This window comes from Arvicanthis niloticus, chromosome 4 (genome assembly GCF_011762505.2).
Source record: "Arvicanthis niloticus isolate mArvNil1 chromosome 4, mArvNil1.pat.X, whole genome shotgun sequence".
Classification (NCBI taxonomy): Eukaryota; Metazoa; Chordata; class Mammalia; order Rodentia; family Muridae; genus Arvicanthis; species Arvicanthis niloticus.
Genome location: NC_047661.1, coordinates 121501208 through 121520834, shown reverse-complemented (window position 1 = coordinate 121520834; position 19627 = coordinate 121501208). Strand labels below are relative to the sequence as shown.

The 19627-nt window shown below is 39.0% G+C and overlaps 1 protein-coding gene across 1 annotated transcript in view; it reads right to left on the bottom strand.

The window, feature by feature from the left end:
* Positions 1–19627, bottom strand: part of Col24a1 (collagen type XXIV alpha 1 chain) — a 249393-nt gene that overhangs the window by 89527 nt on the left and 140239 nt on the right. The window contains exons 29-33 of the mRNA XM_034500238.2: positions 15165–15218; positions 14898–14942; positions 14754–14798; positions 10175–10228; positions 3451–3504 (exon numbers count right to left, since the gene is read on the bottom strand). Of these exons, the coding sequence (XP_034356129.1) occupies positions 3451–3504; positions 10175–10228; positions 14754–14798; positions 14898–14942; positions 15165–15218 (252 nt within the window). The remainder of the gene's footprint in view (positions 1–3450; positions 3505–10174; positions 10229–14753; positions 14799–14897; positions 14943–15164; positions 15219–19627) is intronic.

Below are 19627 nucleotides of genomic sequence, written 5' to 3'. Positions count from 1 at the left end.
GGTGTTTATTTCTTACTCTATTTACTTATTTATATTTTTAATTTTTTTATTTTTTATTTTTCCTAATCTTTTTTTATACCATCTTAATTGCATGCAAGTATAAGGTTAGTTCTAGGTTGAGGAACTAGAAATAAATGTTGAGGCTGAGCACCTGGGTTTGGATCTGAGATTGATATTAACACGAGCTAGTGTTCTTTGGTTCTTTTCACACCTCAGTTTCTTCCCCTGTAGAATGGGGGCAATAACTGTACCTGCCTCATGAGGCTGTGCAAACCTGCAGAAGCAGCAGAACACACAAATTCTGCGAGTGGCCCAAGCACGCTTCAGACGTCAAGTGTCAGAGTTGGGGTCCTTGGTCACTCTGCTGCCGGGTAAGGCTGATAGGTGCTCTCTTTTCTGCTACCTTCCATCCTCTGTTGAAACCTCTGCATTTTCCTCAGCTCCCCAAGGGCATTTCACATCATGATCACAACAGAGTCTTATCTACTCTCTTTAAAAATTCAAGCTCTGAGGTGAATTCTCTGGGGTTTCTTCAGGCTCAGGTTGTGGTGCAGCACTGGTGATCGTAAGTGTTATCCTTTGGCCAGATCTTAGCTCTGTTATTTGTAAGCTATGTGCCTTGGGTGGACAAGCAGACTGTGGCATCTGCTCCCTTGCAGCCTACTGGACTCAGGAAGAGGCACTGTCACTTCTGTCACATGACCTAGGATTGTCAGAATGATTTGAGTTCTCTTTCTGCTCCATTTCCTGAATTCCACATATGAAAGATCTGTGGAATTTATATGACAAGTATCTCTGTGTGTACATCAGTCACTCGAGTTCACCAGCTTCCTTTGTTCCTTCTTTCCTTTCCCTGTCTTCCTTCTTTCCCTCTGTCCCTCTGTCCCCCTGTCCCTCCCTCCATCTCCCTCTCTTCCTTCCTTATCTTTTCTCTTTGAATAAGTCCTCACTGCCTTAAATCTATCCTTCCTTCTCCAGCTCTCCTGCAAAAGGCTAACCTCTGCCTTTACTCTCTCTGTCTCTCTCTCTCTGTCTCTCCTTTCTTTTCCTCCTTTTTTTCTTCTATTAAAACTTCACAGCATAACCCGAGCTGTTCCAGAGTTCACTGTTTCACAAGCTAGCCCCAAGCTCAGAATAATCCTCCTGCCTCAAAGTCTCAAGTGCTAGGATTGCAAATGTGTGCTCACCTGACCCTCTTTACAACAAACACTTTTAATAGGTAGACCTCTCCTTACTTACACTTGCTGAGAAACATTTCCCATTCAGCTGCTACAACTATTTTTCCCAAAATATGAATTTGACTTTATTACTGCTTTGTTTGTATAATAACTTACAAGATCCCAAGATAAAAAGGTCAAGCTTTTTAGTAGAGTACTTGAGTCCTTTTGTTAGCATTCTGTCTAAGCTCCAGCCTACAGTTACCTGGCCTGACCGGGTAGGCCTGACCCATTATAAAAGGGGCTGCTTGCCCCCTCCTCTCTCTCTTGCTCTCTTGTTTTCTTGCTCCTGCTCTGTCCCTTCTCCTTTTACCCCTTCCTTCCCCATTCCCTTTCCCCCCTCACTCTCCATATACTCATGACCTGCCTTTTTGCCTCTCTCTTTCTCTTTCTCTCTCCCCCCCTCACTTTCTCTGCCTTTACTACCCTCTTAATTCTCCTTTCCATACTTTGAATAAACTATGTCATGTGACTGGTCCTTCAGGGGTAAGAGATGTCTTGGCATCGGCCTGCCGAGGCACCCCCTTCCCTCACACCTCACCACACCTCCATAGAACATATCCCCTACTCTCTTTATCTTTTAATAAACACATCACTTTCCATGGTTTCCTTCTGGCCACTTTCCATTCTCTATTGACAGTTAACATTCCACACAGCCCCACAGTCTGCTCATCTCCCTAATACCTCCCTTCTTCCTGGGATTCTCTTATCCAGTGTCCTTTCTCTTCTCTCGAAAGCTCCTTTCTCACTCCTTCAATCTCATTTTTCATGTTCCCATATACATGTCTTATTTCCTTCCTCCCCCAGGCAGGGTCAAGCATCAACTTCTCTGTTCCTATATTTCCCCGTCAGTTTCTGCAGCACTGAGCCTGCCCATTGCAATATAATGATTGTTGATGTTGACTGTACTCTGAAATAGATTATGAGCTTGTACAGGAGTCAGGGACCTTATCTTGCTTGCATTCTTGTATCCCTTGCTGAGAGCACAGTAAGAGGCACGGTGTAGCCGAGGAAGGGGAACTGTGCCACCAAGCCCAGGAGGAGTAAACTGTTTAGAAATTATTCTGTTAAGAAATCAGCTAATTTTGGTGTGTGGATTTTTTATTTGCAAGTTTTTAAAATAATAAAGTTCATAAAATTAAAAAAGGAAATGGATATTTATTGTAAAGATCATGCAACTTTTAAATAATCCCAAGAATGTTGTAAGAAACATAAACTGGAGATGATTAGCTGAGGGCTTGAGGGGAATTGGAAGAGACATGGTATAAAGTGGAAGGTTAGGCTTTTGCAGGAGAGCTGAAGAGAGGAGGATAGATTTAAAGCAGCAAGGGCGCATTCACGGATAAATGATAAGGAGAGGTGAAGAAGAAGGACTAGCTTAGGATGACTCTTGGGTTGGGTGTGCTGAGAGCATCATGTGATGTTTCAGTGAGATGCTCATGAAAATGGAAGGACAGGAAAGTAATGGGCTTTGCATATAGAAACAGAAGAAGAAGAGTGCATGGATTTTGCACATGAGATGCTTATGGGCTATCTAGGTGGATAGATACATGAAAGGCTATCAAGATGTCAACGGTTACTTAAAGAAGAGAGACACGAGTTAGAGCTTTTATTACATTAGTATTAGAATACATTAGTATTCAGCTGCAAAGCCGAGGAGGTGGAAGAGCAGTTCCACAGGAGTCTGAGAAAGGAGAATGAGAAGATAAAGTGAGGAAGCAAGAGATAGAGACAGACGGACAGACAAACAGGGAGATAACTTTAGAAGATGCCAGGGAAGTGCGGGGGGGTGGGGTGGGGTAGGGATAGGGGGTGGGGGGGCGGGGAATGTACGGTTTTACTACTGAGTCAGAAACAGAAATGAAGTGATTGAATTTCATAATTAAAACAAATGTGGTTTATTATTCCAAATGGTATAGAAAATAGGGGGATGCCAAAACTCCCCATTCTCTAAAGGATGTCGCCTTTTAGAGTGAAGAGCTGTCAAGTTAGTTCTCATCAGGGAAAGAAAATCCTTATTCATTTTTGGTCCCATCATTTCGATGAACTATTTCTTAAAGGAGAACTTTGTATGTATGAAATTATCTCCACACATTGATTATTTCTGCGTTTTATATACTTAATATAAAGGAAAATTCTATAAAATCCTCCATGACATATACTTAATTATTCAATTCAACTTGTTTTATAGAACACATTGATTCAAAATTCCAAATGAATCACAAAATGTTACCTCCACACCCATTTCTCCAGGAAGTCCAGCATCACCAGGCAGGCCTCGTGGTCCCTATATGCAAATAAATTAAAAATATGAGAATCAAAGTTTACTCTTTTTAATAAACAACACATCTCAACTTCATTTTAATAAATAGTATCTGACCAACATGTTACTTTGCTTTATGTATAAATACAATTTTAATTTTGGTTGATTCATCTGTGTTGCTTCATGAATGATGTTAAACTGTGCTCATACACAAAGTAAAAATAGAGCAAGGGGCACTGTTACATTCTATTCTCTGGTTCACTCATTCATTTGACAAATATTTGTCAAATACCTAATAATTATCAAATATTGTGCGGCCCTAGCTATCTCTTACTGTGGGCATGTTTGTGGGAGGCTGTCTTGATCTGTAGTCAATGTGGGAGAGCTCAGACTATTGTGGGCAGCACCATTCCTTAGGCAGGTGGTTCAAGGCATTATAAGAAAGCAAGCTGAGCATAAAGCTGTAATTTATGCTCAAGCCAGCAAACAGCATGCCTCTACAGTTTCTGCTTCCAGGTCCTGCCCTGACGTCCCTCAGTGACAGACTGCAATCCATAAGCTGAAATGTACCTTTTCTTTCGCTTTTGGTCAGAATGCTCTATCTCAGTCACAGAAATGGAACTAGAGCACGTGCTAAGGGCTTTCACAATGTACCTTATTTAATATGCACGACAGTCACATATCTCCTTAAGAACTCTGGCAAATACATGACAAACAAAAATATTTTAAAGAAAAAAATATGTATTTTCCCCCCTGTCTCTATAGTTTTGCCTTTCTCAGAATGTCATAGTGTAAAGCTTTCCAGTTTGGCTTCTTTCATTCAATACCATGCACTTGTGGTTTGTCTACAAATATTTTAACTTGACGGCTCTTTTTCTTACTTTTTTTTTTAATTTGCCAAATAATATTATGTTGCATGCATGTAAGGAACTATATCCATTTTTATGGCTTTAAAATTATTTTCTCATAGGCTTTTCTCATAGGCTTTTCTTCATAGGAAATTGGAATAGGGATTTCCCTTCTATTCCAAGTTTGTTGAGAATCTGTATTTTTTTTTTTAGCATGAGTGGATATGGGAATTTGTCAGATAATTTTCTTGGATGTATTTATGACACTGTATTTTCTTCTTTAGACTATTAAGTTGATGGATTACATACATTTTTGACTATTAAACTTCCCTGCATACCTGGAATAAATCTTACTTGGTCATGATATACAAGCAACGGTATTGGATTGTTATAATATTCTGCTGAGGATTTTGTACTTACATTCCTGAGCGAGATTATCTGTGCTTTCCTTTCCCTGTAACCTATGTGTGTGGTTTTGGTCCTGGGATAATTCTGGCCTCTTGGAATGAGCCAGGAAGAAGCTCCCCCATCTCAAGCTATACAAAATTTCTGCCATTTGTTTGCTAAATGTTTAATAGACTTAGTCAACGAGATCACCAGGGCTGTGCTTTCTGCTTTGTAAAGTTATTAATTATTGAGTTAAGTGACTAACCCACATAGATATATACAAATGGTCGGTCTTTACATGAACTCTGTTAAAATAGTCTTTTAAGTAGCCGGTTAATGTCTGAGTTACAGAGTTTGTGGATATAGGAACGTTCATCCTTTTACTGTGTATGCAATCAGTAGAGATGGCTTCTATCTAATTTTTGGTATCAGTAGTTTGTGTTTTCTTATTAGTATCTTGATTACTCTGCCCAGACATTGAGAAATTTTCTCTGCTTTGGGTTCATTGATTTTTTTTTGAAATAGTTTTGTCTTTTCTATCTATCACATACTTTATTATCCTTACTCTATATTCAATCTTCTCTTATTTCCAAGTGGAATTTTAGACTATTTGAAACTATTTTTTCTAATATTTTTTAAAATAAAAAAAGAATAATTCTTTTATTTTTATTTTACGTGCATTGGTGTTTTGCCTGTATGTATGTTTGAGGGTGTTGGATCCCCTGAGTTTGAAGTTACAGACAGTTGTGAACTGCCATGTGGACCTTGGGAATTAACTCAAGTCCTCTGGAAGAGCAAGGTACCTGCTCCATCTCTCCCACTTCTCTAAAATTTATGTGGCAAATTTCCTTCAAATCCACAATTTTTTAGGCCGTACTTTCACTTTTATTTAGCCATGGCATTTAATTTTTTCCTCTGAGTTTTATCATTAGGTTGTTATGTGTGTGCATGTGTACACATGTCTACGTTTACATGTGTTAATGGGTACATGTGCATTACAGAGTAGCGGCTTGAGAACACTGGAAGGAGCTGCTTCTTTTCCACTGTGGATCCCAGGGATTAAACTAAGGCCATGAATCTTGTGCCCTTCTACCTGCTAAGCCTTGTTGCTGGCAGGAAGTTGCATTATTAATCAGTATATTACTTAGAAGTGTGTTTTTATCTCCATGCTTTTATTTTTAATTTTTAACTTAATGCTGCTATTGTCTGTGAGTAGACATTGTATTATGTTTATTCTTTGAAATTTGTTAAGATGCACATTTTAGCCCACAATGTGGTCTATCTTGGTGCATGTTTTATGTGAGCTACAAAAGAGCGTGTATTCTGTTATTGAATAAAGGTTTGGTCTCTCCTGGCATGTATAGAAATTTATTTTATATATATGAAATGTCCCAGTTCCTAGGCATTTGCATTATATTTGCAATAGTCCTTGTCCCCACACTTGCTCGCCATTATAAGATTAAGCGAAGGCTACAGAGAACAAGAGAGGACCTGAAGGACCAAATGAGACCACAGGTTAACGGACACGAAACTTTTCTTGGAGGGTCAGCTAGTATTTGGGGGTTTGTGGGTCACATGGTCTTTGTCCCAGCCAGTCCATGTTGCTGTGGTCACAGCTTGAAGGAGTCACACAGTGTGGCTCTTTTAGGAACACTTGATCTCTAAAACAGTGAAGGGATTGCCAGCTATAGCCTGTCTCTTACTCCTACATACTAAGGCAAGTCTGAAACTTCCAATTTATGTCTGATTGCCCTCACTTACTTTAGCCTTTACTTTTGGTGTTCCTCTCCTTTTCTACCAACATTGAAAGTTTTAAAACTTAACTTCAGCCTTCCATCCACTACAAAAGTCACTGGAGAAGGTCATTGTTTGGGATCAAGACTTCTCATTAAGCCCCAACAGAACAGAGTGAAGCGCAAATGCTACAGAGCAGCAACAAGGAACCAAAGAAGGTGCTGCAATCCTGACTCTCCGAGGAATCAGGCAGGAATGTACATCTCCTGTTTCAGTCAGCACAGTATTGATGCTCCTCCAGCTTTGACCCACCAAAATCACATGAAGGCTGTTCGTCTTCTCTGTGACTGTCTGCCTCACTTTACATTTGACATTGATTTTGAAGCTCCTGGCTCTCCTTTGCTCTTTTGTTTCTGATTTCCTTGGACTATTCTGTCTATAAAACCCATTCTTTATGTTCGGTTCTTTGGAATGTGTGTCCTATTCTGTAGAATAAAAGATTCACCTCTGTAGACTAAAAGAAGTACCAGCTGACATTAAGCTCAATTCTCATTATATTTTTTATTATTTATTTTATATCTATTTACTTATTGTGTTGTGTGTGTGTGTTGCCACAAAACACCAATGGAAGTCAGAGAGTAACACCCGGGAGTAATTTCTCCTCCACCTTCTTCCACCATGAATGTCCCTGGGATCAGACTCAGGTGGCCATGTTTAGCCATGAGTTATTTTGTTGGTCCTATTATGTCTTTTGAAAGACATTTTCTTCTCTCTCATCTCTGCTGTCTCCAAGCAATGATGTTTATGTCTTTCTGAGCGTTTGCTTTCATGTATATACGTGACCCTAATGTGTATTTGGTGCCTACTGAAGGCAGAGGAGGGCAGAGATGCCCTGCAGCTGGAGTTACAGGTGGTTTGGCTGTGGACTGCCACACCGTTTCTGGTTTCTGGGAAGCAAAAGTGGATCTTCTTCAAGAGCAGCAAGTGCTCTCAACTTTTGAGCCATCCCAGCCCCAAATTTATCGCTTTAGTGCATTCCTTTGATCTGAATCCAGCAGACAACGTAACATTTCTCAAAGGCATCTCATATTCCTCACTCAGTGTTGTAACCTTCAGTTCTCCAGCCCAGGGTTTCAATTGTCTTCCCACTCCAATGACTGATATTCAATGCAAGAAGCCAGACACTCGGGCATGACACTCACAAACAGGCACTGTCTCTCCCACTGTTTTAAAAAACATTTTTGGAATCTTTTTCTTCTCTCCACTTCTTTCTTGCCTGCTTATCAGAATTTTGTCTGCATCTTATTTGGCTCTTGGCTCTCGACTCCTTCATCTATGTAGTTTGATAATATTTATAATCTGATTACTGTTCTTTTCCCCTAGTCCTTAAAATAACTGTACAAATCCTTTGGGCTGGGGGCACAGAGCTGTGTGTGTATGGTCAGTATGTCCCTTTCTGGTCTTGTGTTGTACCTTCTTTCTGTCCAACTATCTTAGCCATGGTGCTGAACCTCTAGTTCTGGAACAAGATTTCCTCATCTTGGCTCAGACAACTAAAACTTTCCTGTCAGATCACATGGTTCTGCTCATGGAAGCTTTCTTGAGCTGCTAGATCATGACAGCTTATTTATCATAGATCCTCTAAGTCTGAATTCCTGCATAGTCTCCTCTATCTGTTCTGCACTCATGGATTTAATCAACTACAGAAAAAAGAAAGAAAACAATCTGAAAATGTCTACATCAAACACACACAGACATGTTCTTCTTCACAGTGTTCCTTAAACAATATACTATAGCAGTTATTTACATGGATTTATATTTTATTATGTATTATAAACAGCTCAGAGATGATTTAAAGTACACAGGAAGAAATAAATAGGTGATGGGAAGACTCTATTCCATTTAATACAAGGGTTTTGAGGACCCACAGCCTGCCACTGAGCCCTGAACAGCTCTCCTATGGGGACTGAGTTCTGACTATACTTTCTGGTATTTATCTCACTTCATAATCATCTATTTTTATGTGTAATTATTTAATCAGTAACGTATTTTTCACTAGACTGGAAACATTATGCTTGCTGTTAAACACTGAGAGAAGATTCCTAATAAACAATTGTTGAGTAAATCTGAATGAATAGTTACCAATTCATTCAGTTGCTTGTCTTACAATGGAGATAAAAGTTTTAAATTTTGGCTATAGAAAGGTTTCAGTTCTTATTATTTTTTAAATATAAAATACACTTTATTTTTGGTGCTTATTTTACCAATTTCCTTCATTTCTATGATTGAAGCATTAGTTCAAATATATGACACAAATATATTAATCCATCATAAATTGGTTTATATTTTATTTAGCAGTTCCATGACCCCATGACCTTCACATTGACATTTTAAACACTACTAGGTTATTTTGCTAAGAAGTGTTTTCGTACATCAATTTAAAGTATAAGTCTTTCCTCATTTAAATATTAAGATTTTTATCTCCACTGTGACCATGGCTCGATTGACATATTTATCTAATTAAATCCAACTGGTCTTCATACCAGTTCCCCAGTCTAATGTTGTTTACTGTGTCCATGATATCTTTGGGTATATGACCCTGTGTTTATTCAATTTAACCAACACATATTAAGTAAATGGAATCTGCTGGGCATTGTACCAGGAAAAGAAAGCGCAAAGGTAAAGAAATGGTCTCTGGCTTGTGGGGTTTTCAAAAGTGCACTGTACTATTTCAGGTCAAATCAACTTTAGTGATGGCACAGCAGGTTGAAGCACATAAAACAGAGAGCAAACCAAAGGCTTAGCTATGCAAAGTTCATGCCACATCTTAGATACTTATCGGGCAAGAACTACACACACTGTGAGCCCTTATTGTCCAATGAGCTTATGTCATAGGTTAGATGTGAACCTTTTACTGTTTGGTAAGCTTTTCCACTTATTACTAACTAAATTACGCAAAGGCCACCTGCAAACCGTGTGTCAACTGGTGATAATATCAACCCAGTGGCTCAAAAGACCATATTGTGTTACGAATCTCAGAAGCACATTACAGCATCTGACATCTGCCATGATTGCCCTGAAGAATGATTTCATTGGCAATAAAGGCTAAGCTGTGAGAAAGGACTGTGCGGAGTTTCCCCTTTGCACAATGCACTTTCTATTGACGCTCCAGAACCGGATTATAGCTATGGAACCATGGCATATGTGTTTTGTACTGATGATGTAAAGGCATTTCTATCATATTTGCAGATTTAGGCCAATCAGATACAAAGACTGGCTTCACTACATGACCTTCATTATAGAGCCGTTGACTCTGTGTGTGGCAATGTACAATTATAAGAACTACAGGCCATCTAAAAGGGCATTTCTGAGTGTCACTAAAAGTTTTTTTTTTTCAAAACCAGAAATACGCCCCTTATAACAGTCACAGAGAAAAGCACCGAATTTGACTACATGGAGCCATAAAAGCAACAAAAACTCTAATAATACACACATGTATATATTTATGAACTTATGAATGTGTGTATGTATGTATGCTTGTTTGTTTGTATATATGCATCCTGCAGAATTGATACAGTAAAATGCCCATTCTTTAGACTTTGTCTTTTCTATCTAGGGTCAGTACTGTTTCTAAAGCAAGCCAACTTCAGCACTGTAGACACAGTCATGGAAAGTAAATGGACCTCATAGAAAAGCCACAATTAGAAGAACATAAAGAAACTTACTGGTTCTCCGGCAGGGCCCCTCTCTCCTGAGCTGCCAGGAAGTCCTTGTAAGCCCTTGACAAACAAATGAGAAATTTGTAGAAAAGAAGCATATTCAAAAGTGTTTTAGCTAGTTTACACACCTGCCTTTGCTTGTGGGGTCTTTTCTATGTATTCCTCATGTTTTTCTCTTTGTACATAAGATTTATCATGAGCACAGTTAAGAGTATAATTCTTTAGCATTAAATAGATCCACAATGTTTATCAACCTTGTCCACCATCCATCTCCAGAACCATTTCATCTTCCCAGTTGTGACCCTGCCAATAATTCACTTATTCTTGCTGCCACTTTCCCTGTAACTACGTCTGTCTCCATGAATTTTACTGTCTAGATAATTATAAGTGAGACCGTATGACACCTGTTATCTTGTGTGTCTGCCTTATTTACTGGGTAGAATGTCTTCAGGGTTTCCTTGTAGCTTGTGCCAAAACATCCTTTTTAAAGGGGAAAAATATTCCCATCGATGCATAAACCACATTTTGTTCATTCATCTGTCAGAGGTCACTTAGGTCACTCATCTGTCAGAGGTCAGAGGTCACTTAGGTCACTCATCTGTCAGAGGTCACTTAGGTTGCTCCAGCTTTTGGCTATTGTTAACATGCTACTGTGGACACGGGTGTGCAATATGTGAGTCGTGGGTTTCCATTGCTTTGGGCATATGTTAGACATGGAATTGATGGGGTATATTTTAGTTCTATGTAAGAGGAAGCAAAACTGTCCATTTTTTCATTTTAAAATTATATTCATTTACTTATTGTGGCTAGAGCTATAGTTTAGTTCTGGAAATCATATGTTCTTCATTCACTTCAGGCTCCTAAATTAATAGACAGGATCAATACAAAGAGCTCTGTTTGCCTGCTATGTCAAACGAAGTGTGTAATGGAAGTGCAGACCTTTATGTGGTGTCTGCTCGGTTTGCTCTGTAAAGCATGCTTGGACACAGCACCAACTTAGTATTTCCATTAATACTGTGGATTCTGCACAGAGGTCATTTTGCAAACCAAGGACTCAATTTCCATGTTCTCAATTTTTATTGAGGATTAAGAGGAAAAGCACAAATTGGCTTAAAATAAAAATCCTGCTTTAGGCTTTTCAGATGTTATTAATGATATATGACTCTGTAGCAGAAGTGACTACTCTATGGCTTCACCTCAGGAGTTATGGGAACAAATGACCATGAGAATAACAAAGACTGTTGTGGCTATTGATAGCCATGAAAGATTCATTTATTCATTTTTCTTCTTCTTCTTGTTATTATTATTATTGTGTGTGTGTGTGTGTGTGTGTGTTGTGTGTGTGTAACATGAATGTGCCGTTACCTGTGGAAACCAGTAGAGGGCATTTGATCCCTTTGAGCTGACACTGTAAGAAGTTGTGAGTCTCCTTGCATAAATGCCTGCAGTCAAACTCAGAGCCTCTGGAAGAGCAGCTCATAACCCCTGACCCATATCTCTTCAATTCTTCCCACTCAGATGTTCATTTTTTAAATGTAGATAAACTGAGACTCAAACAGGTAGAGTAATTTATACAAAGCCGAAACATAAAAGTAAGTGGTAGAACCAGAGTTGTTTGACCAACAATGCGTGTAAATACAAGACATGCGATGTTACTGTAAGGAGATAATGACAGAAATACATGAAGATTTCCCTTGATGGCCCTTCTCTCCCAATGGCCTCTTTATGGTGCTGAATGACACCTAGAGTTTTATATACACTGAAAACTGCCATCAGGATTAAAGGTGAAAAAAATAATCACACAATTCACAGGATAATTCATCATTAGCAGACTCTCCTAAAAGGAACTTAGAAGATGTTTCATAAGCTCCAGGGAAATGACAGTGTTTAGCCATTTAAACCTCCAAGAAGAAATGAAGGTCACTAGAAATGGCAAAGGAGAAGATGGATAGAGAGCTGATCTCCTCACACCAAGCTCAAAAGCATTCAACTGATTTATATTAAAGTAAATACAATTTTATTAATGTTCAGACAAAAGCTTTGTTTCCAATGAAGTTTCAGAATGCACGTGGATATAATATGTAAAATAACCACAGTGTACAGACAGCATGTTAATAAAGTATCTTATGGTCTGCAAAGATTTACATATATACTCTGGAACATAATGCTTCCTTGCTGACATTTTATGGGAAATGTTTGCTGACCCTGACCTAGAATAACTACTTTAGTTAATAATGAGGGGTACAAATCAAAAGTCAATAGGTAACTTAAGATATAACTTACAGACAGAAGGCCCTGAACAAAACACAGAAAAGCAAATAACAAGATAGTAGACCTAAGTCCAGTCATAGCAGTAAGATTAAATAGAAATGGACCAAATACTCTAATTAAAAGGTAGAGATTATCAGACCAAAATGCAAGATCCAACTAGAATAAGTTCTAGTTAAATAACAAGACCAGCTGGTTTAACAGAAAATTCACAAGAAGAACATGTCAGGCAAACTGCACACCTGTGACAGCTAGCAAGATGGATGTTCATTGTAAGCAAAGCCAAAACAGTATTGCTAGAAGAAAACATAGTCAAAATTAAACAAAGTTATAATAGAATTTCAAGCTACTTGAAGGAACATTAGAAAGAATTAAAGGGAAAAAAGAGAGACAAACAGAATCAGAGAGATCTTTGTGCATCTGGCATCAATTGAAAGGATGCTTTCATTGAAAACTTGGTAATGTATGAAATGTTATAATTTCCATGATTTACATAATCAAATACAGCCTCCCAGGCTCCATGACCCCAGAAAGCCATTGGATCATGGTCTTTCTGATTTTGATTTTTGGATCAGATCTACAGGTGGATGGGAAGAGAATTGGTCCATAGATAAGTACACTTCCTGATTGTCAGGATTTTTAAAGTATCATGTTTATTGTTTGATTCCCTTAATATTTGTTTTGATAATTCTGACAGTCTGGGTTCTTGGCAATCTAATTGATCAGTGATAGAGCATGCACTTAGGCCTTGGGTCAATCTCTATGTGCAGAGGGAAGGAAAAGGAATAAGTGTGTGTGTGTGTGTGTGTGTGGGGGGGGTTATGTTATTAGTTTCTTCAAGGGTGAATAGAATATGCTCTAGATAGACAACCTACTAAAGCAAGGTTGTGCAGTTTTTCAGAGCATGCAAGAAAAGCTGTCTGATCTCTAATATATCTTTGTGTTATAGAGGATTGCCTACTTTTGACATTTCCTAAAGGACTAGAGACTATAAGATTACTCTGAAAGATAATGTAAATCTTTGGGGCTTATTTAGCTTTTCCAATAAAATGTTCCCTGCTCCCCAAAATTTCATTTCATTTAAGGAAGAATCAATGTGGGCAAAGATTTAATAAACCTCAACAGTTATCACAAACTCATCATTTTTTGTCTAAGCTGTGACATCTTTTAAGGTGGCTTTACCCTTCCAAGAGACCACAGGACTTGTGTGCTGTAAGACAGTTGCAAAATAATCCTAGTACCTTTCATGGGATTGAGGAGATGTCTCATTTGTCTAAGCAGAAAATGAATATAAAATTCTAAGAAAAGTCAACAGTACACATAATGAGTAATCCTATTTCTGTGAGCCTCATTTTTTTAAATTAAAGGAATAAAGTTTTTTAAATTAAAGAAATAAAGGAATCAGCCTTGCCTGCAATATAAATATCAAAGTGGTTAGAATCCACAGAAGCATTGCTAACCCTGACTATAATGACTAAAACATGATAAATATGAAGACACAGAGGGTGCTCTCTGAGAACGCCTTCAGTTAATGCACAAGGCTAAACACACCTCTTTTTTCAGGACAGTCATTTACTTTCAAATCTCTGGTATTTTAGATTTGACTGCTGTCAAACACATTGCTATAATCAAAGACAACAGGCAGGGGGCAGCAGATTTCAAACAGGAACAAGCAAACATTGTCCTAGGTGACAAACACCACCAGCCGAAACCCCTACATTCTGGTCTTTTCTAACCCCTCATCTCCAATCCATTGACTTTTAAAAAAGTTATTTAGATGTAAGCCATAAGATATATTCATATGACAAATCAAAGTTTCACTAACATTATGATTCAGAATGAAGGCAATTAAAAATAGTTATATGTGTAAGCGGAGTGTTCATTTTTGTAATCATCATATATGAATGTTTGTATATGTATTTTTTCAATATTTCTCTACTCTTTCATGATGATGGCCACAGAAATTACTGATGCCCAGAGGAAAATGTGTTCAAGTCTAGTCAGATTTAGATGGTAGGAAAATGTCTAGCACTATAAAATACTGAGACTCTTACAGTAGTGTAATGAAAGAACAAGACGCACGTAACTGCACCACAAAAGACAAAACAGCACCCAAGGTGAGTTAGGATGAAGCCTGGAGAGAGGCTCCAGAAGCTTCTTCTATGATTTTGTCATGTCCTATACAGTTATGAGTCACATCATTTCTTTTGAAAGGAGTTTTAGAGAAACAATAGTCATGGTGAGAGTGAAGTAGAGTTACAATTGCCATATCAGCTCGATTATTAATAACAATAACACAGTAAAGACAAAAACTTACTGGTTTTCCTTGAGCTCCCCTCTCTCCAGGGCTTCCAGCCTTACCCTACACATGAGAGACAAAATGCTTAGGTCAGACAGACAAAATAGCACACAGGAGAACGTCAGAGTGTTCACGTGTAAGGAGATGCGGTTTGCTACTCACGGTAAGACCAGGAAGCCCTCTCTTTCCTTGGTTTCCTTTTTCACCCTAACAAAATATCAATATCACATGGATTGATCAGATTTGAGCCACGAACTTACATGGTACCACAGAGAAAACAAGGCATCAAGTACAGAGCTCAATATTAAAAAAGAAAACACTGCTGGTTTGTATTAAAAACTATGCAGGAAATACATCAATATTTAAATATACAAGCCATAATGACTCTGCCAAATTTAACTACAGAGGAAATGGACAGTCAGCAAGTACCTTGGCACCATGTCCACCTTGATCCCCTGCGAGGCCATCTGGTCCTCTGGGTCCCTAGAGGTAGAAGGAAAATATCCCATTGTTAATTTGAAATGTTCCTCTTAATAACAAATAAAATCAAGTTCAAGTTTTAAAGAATGTATGCCACAGAGTGAGTTAGATAAGTACAGAATTAGCTATAAGAGTTGTTGAGGTGTTTCTAACCTAAGTTGATTATTTTATTATTTTTTTACTCAGTAGTCCTATGGGATTTATTCTTAAAATGACTAAGTTAATTAAAAGAGCTTGGGTTGTTTGCCTAGGCAGTCTTCTTAAGTTTCATTATTTTGGAATTGTTCTCTCTCTGCAGTTTTAGAAGATGAATGTTCAGGACACTGCACTTGCTATGTGCCCATTGGACAGCAGTTACTGGAAGGTGGCGGGGGCTCAGAACAGGTAAAGACAGCACTTGTGGGCGAATCTTCTCAATCTCCACTCAAGAATTATCTGCAGAGAGAGCCAGCTGCTCTCCAACAGCTCTAAGTCTCGCTCTCTAAAGCAGACACAGCTCGAAGGGCTTCGTAACGAACTTAAATCCTAAACCCGCTACGTGGACACTACTGTAGAAAAGAGATAGCGACTGCTGTGTGGACACATAATCGTGAGTTTCTTCATCGTGGAACCTAGCTAGGGAACGCAAAGTTATTTAGTACTTAATTTATTTCTATGATTTCATAGAAAGAGTAAATAGTTCAAGTGGGTGATGGGTAAGCAGAAGGTTTCTATACAGCACAACTTTACAATCTTGAGACCCTGTCAAGTGCTGAGGTGAAGGTGTTGGCTCTAGTGCCGAGATCCAGAATTCTATTATCAAAGCTGTTTGCTACACCAGGCCTCTTCAGGCTGGATTCCTGCATTCCTGGTTTAAGTGTATTCCCGGGAACACTCTAGGGTGTTGGGGGAGCACTGTTACTCCAGGAGGATCCGTGAGCATCTCCCTACTAAGGCGAAATTTATATAAAACATCTGTGTAATGTTTTACATTAAAACACTTATGCAAGACTGTTTCACAGTGATTATTGTTGCCGCAACTGTTATTATCCCGGTGGTAAATCAAGGTCTCTAGCAGGCAGTTCACCATTGAACTTCTGCTGGCCTTTTAAATTTTTGTTTTCACATTTACTATTTCATTTACCAAGAGATATTTATTTCTATGCTCTCAGTGATAAAAACAAAAAACCCACATACAGTGTGAAAATAAAAGTCTAAGTCAGGAGGTCACAGTAAGGTCATAAGGCAAAAGTCACCCTGTGAGGGTTTGAGAGCCCTGCTCTAAGGAAGGCTGGTACTGTCCTGTCTATGCTTCAGGCAAGCATGCGCTAATGAGCTAGAGGTATAGCCTGGCAGCTTAGTAGGTTTCCCTCTGGTGGCAGACATAACCCTCACTGCTGATGTGACTCCTGAGGGAAAATAAACAAGGCCTAAGAGAATTAGACATTCAGTGCTACAATAGGCACGTAACCTGGCATCATATTTAAAAAGTAACAGCTTGAAAGTGTCTCCTGGATCTGTCATTTTCTGGGTAAAAGCAAGCTACATACACAGAATACCCAGACTTTTTTCTGTGCTGTTAGGAATGTCAAAGCTGGCTGCGGTGAGCTGGAAGAGGGTTCTTAAGGCCAAAGAGTTGAATACCTCAACTCCACTGAAGAAAAGCATTGAAGAAATATTGCATATTTGAAACATAGGTAAATTCATCACAGAGTTAGCCAGACTCACGAGTGAGCAGTTTGCAACATAATGCATTGGGTGGCAGGCTCCAGGCCTTCTATTTCATATAAATACTAAATTAAAAGAAGAAACCTATAGTCAACTAAAATGTCAACATATACTGCATGCTTGGTTTACTTAGGAAGACTTTTCTGATAACCCTGAGCCCATTTCTATGGCCTCTGTGATAGGTTATGGCAGGCTGAGTGTCCATAAGTGAAGGAAATAACTGTATCCACAGACAGATGGACTCGGTGTATTTATATGTTCTCAAAGTCAGATCTGAATCTTGATATGACTCCTATTAATTTTCAACTCACTCACACGCCTAACTCATGATGCCAAGCAATCTTTTTCTGGCCCTTGCTTTACACAGCCAGAACCGAGTGATCCACTGATCAAAATCAACACTGTCAGGCTCTTGAGGAAAGGTCCCTGCTGTAAACATTGGACAGAACAGAGGAAAAAGCTTCTATCACTAGAGACACTTCAGCTATTACCTAGCACTGATCCTAAATACAAATGCTACCGAAGCCACTTTACCTTCAAGTGACACGCAGCCCCTTGAAGGGACCAACTTGCAGAGTGTTTATCTCCACATAAGTGTCACTGTTGGAGAGAAAACCCTAAACTGTTGCACATTTCTAACAAAGTTATCCCTCCACCGCATCCCAATCTTAAATAGCATGGTCTCAGTACCAAATCTGCCGGCTGCCTGCCTCTAGAGAAGAGGCTCTCGAGAAAGAGGATAGAATTTAAAGGGAGCTGTGATCACAGACTTAATCTCTGCCCGCTTGTGTAGGTGACCTTGCTTTTGCTCATATCATTTCACTTGTCAGGCAGCTGGACACAGAGGGAAATACTGGCAGGTGTCAAAGGGTCCTTTTATCAGTAATCCCCAAAGTGTCAGCTTATATGTCAGCAATGGCTCAGGCTGTGCTGACTCCTAGCTGCTCGTCAGGCCAAGCCTCCATCATCTGGGCTAGAGTAGCAAATCTGTCAGCTCATATCATCTATTGAAGAGAAAGGATTTTATGAATTGCATGCAGTAGTTTTAGTATAATAAATAACTTCTCTTTACCTAACTGTTCTCCAGCTAAACCTACCAGCTAGGAAAAGATTAAGATGTTTAATGTTTAATATATTTAATGTTTAAATAGAAAGGGCATTTATATAACAATTTAATATATTTATGACTACATTTTAATATTTATCTTGTTATTATTATGCAGTTATGTAAATGGCACAAATATACAATTGTCCCACTTCAAGTTAGAAAAATTTTCATGATACTGTTAAGTTTACCTTACTTTTTAGACATTCATATAGTGACCTGCTTTGATTCTCCTTCCCCTTGGCAGATTTTAGCATTCTGTAGCATTTCCCAGTTTCAAGACCATAAGTCAAGTCACAAGACTGGAAAGCCCACTGTGGTGTGAAACCTGAAGGGTAGTTGACAAACAATCTTCTGGGTTACTAGTTAAGTGTTATATGAACCATAAGAAATCAGGTTGGGTAGATATACTGTAGGTTGTCAGTAGGCAGAATCGCCCAGGGTTGGTCCTACCATTCATGGCATTTGTATGACCATTTGAGAACAGTTTAAATCCTAGACCAAATAGGAAAGTGAATAAGCACTAGATCATTCTGTGTGGATTCAGAATGTATGTGCCTAAGAGTAGAGTTTCCCTTCAGGGTCCTGTCACACAAAGCAGTGGCAGGTGTGCCAGAGAATTGATTCCCTTAGCTTTTGTGGTTGCACCTGAGGATGGACCCGAGATCTTGGAGCCAGACACCTTTTCAACTTACCTCAATAGGCCAGATCAGGTGTGTGTGTGTGTGTGTGTGTCCAATGTCTGTGGAGACCATAAGAGGACACTGGACCTCCTTGAGCTGGACTTACAGTCAGCTGTGAGCTATTTGACATGGTGCTGGCGACACAACTCTAGTTCTCATGACTGAGCATCAAGTGCTCTTAACCAATGAGTCAGTCATCTTCCCAGCCCCGTTCAGTTAAATTTTTTGTACAAAGTCTACCATTAACAATATTCTCCTAGTGAAGAAAGACATATTAATTATTAACAAAGTTTCCTTTTGCAGAAACTCCTGAGTGACGTGGTTTAAAGTTGTGTGGCACCATTTGAAGAGAGTCAGGAAACTGCATCTGGAAAATGATGGAAAGGCTTGCAGATGTGACGGATGAGGGCAACGTGACATGTCAGGAAAGCAGGGAGCTACTCGTGGTCCCAGTGAAGTTAGAAAACTGCAGAGCAAATGAACTCGCAGCAGGTTTTATGAGACCATCCAAGTGGTTCAGCATGTACCACGGTTAGGGACATGGATTTGCCTGGGAGTCACTGAGAGACCTAAATCACTTAACTAACAAAAGGTTGGGATAAGTATGTTTTTAAATCCACCTGCCACAAGCCGTTGTGCTTCCTCACTATGACTCACACTGGACTGAATAAACACGTCTGACCTCACCAAGAACTGAGTCCTGGCCAGCAGGAAGCAGCAGAAGACACTTAGAGTACAGATCCCTTCTCTTTTAGTTTTAAATTTATTTATGCTAAGATGAATCAACTATCACTGATGTTTGCAGACAGTCAGTCACTCTAAAAGCCAGGAAGGAAAATGGTTTCTCATAAAATAAATAATAATAAAGACAAAGGTCTCTCTTCAGTCCTCACCTACCACACAAGACACAGAATCAA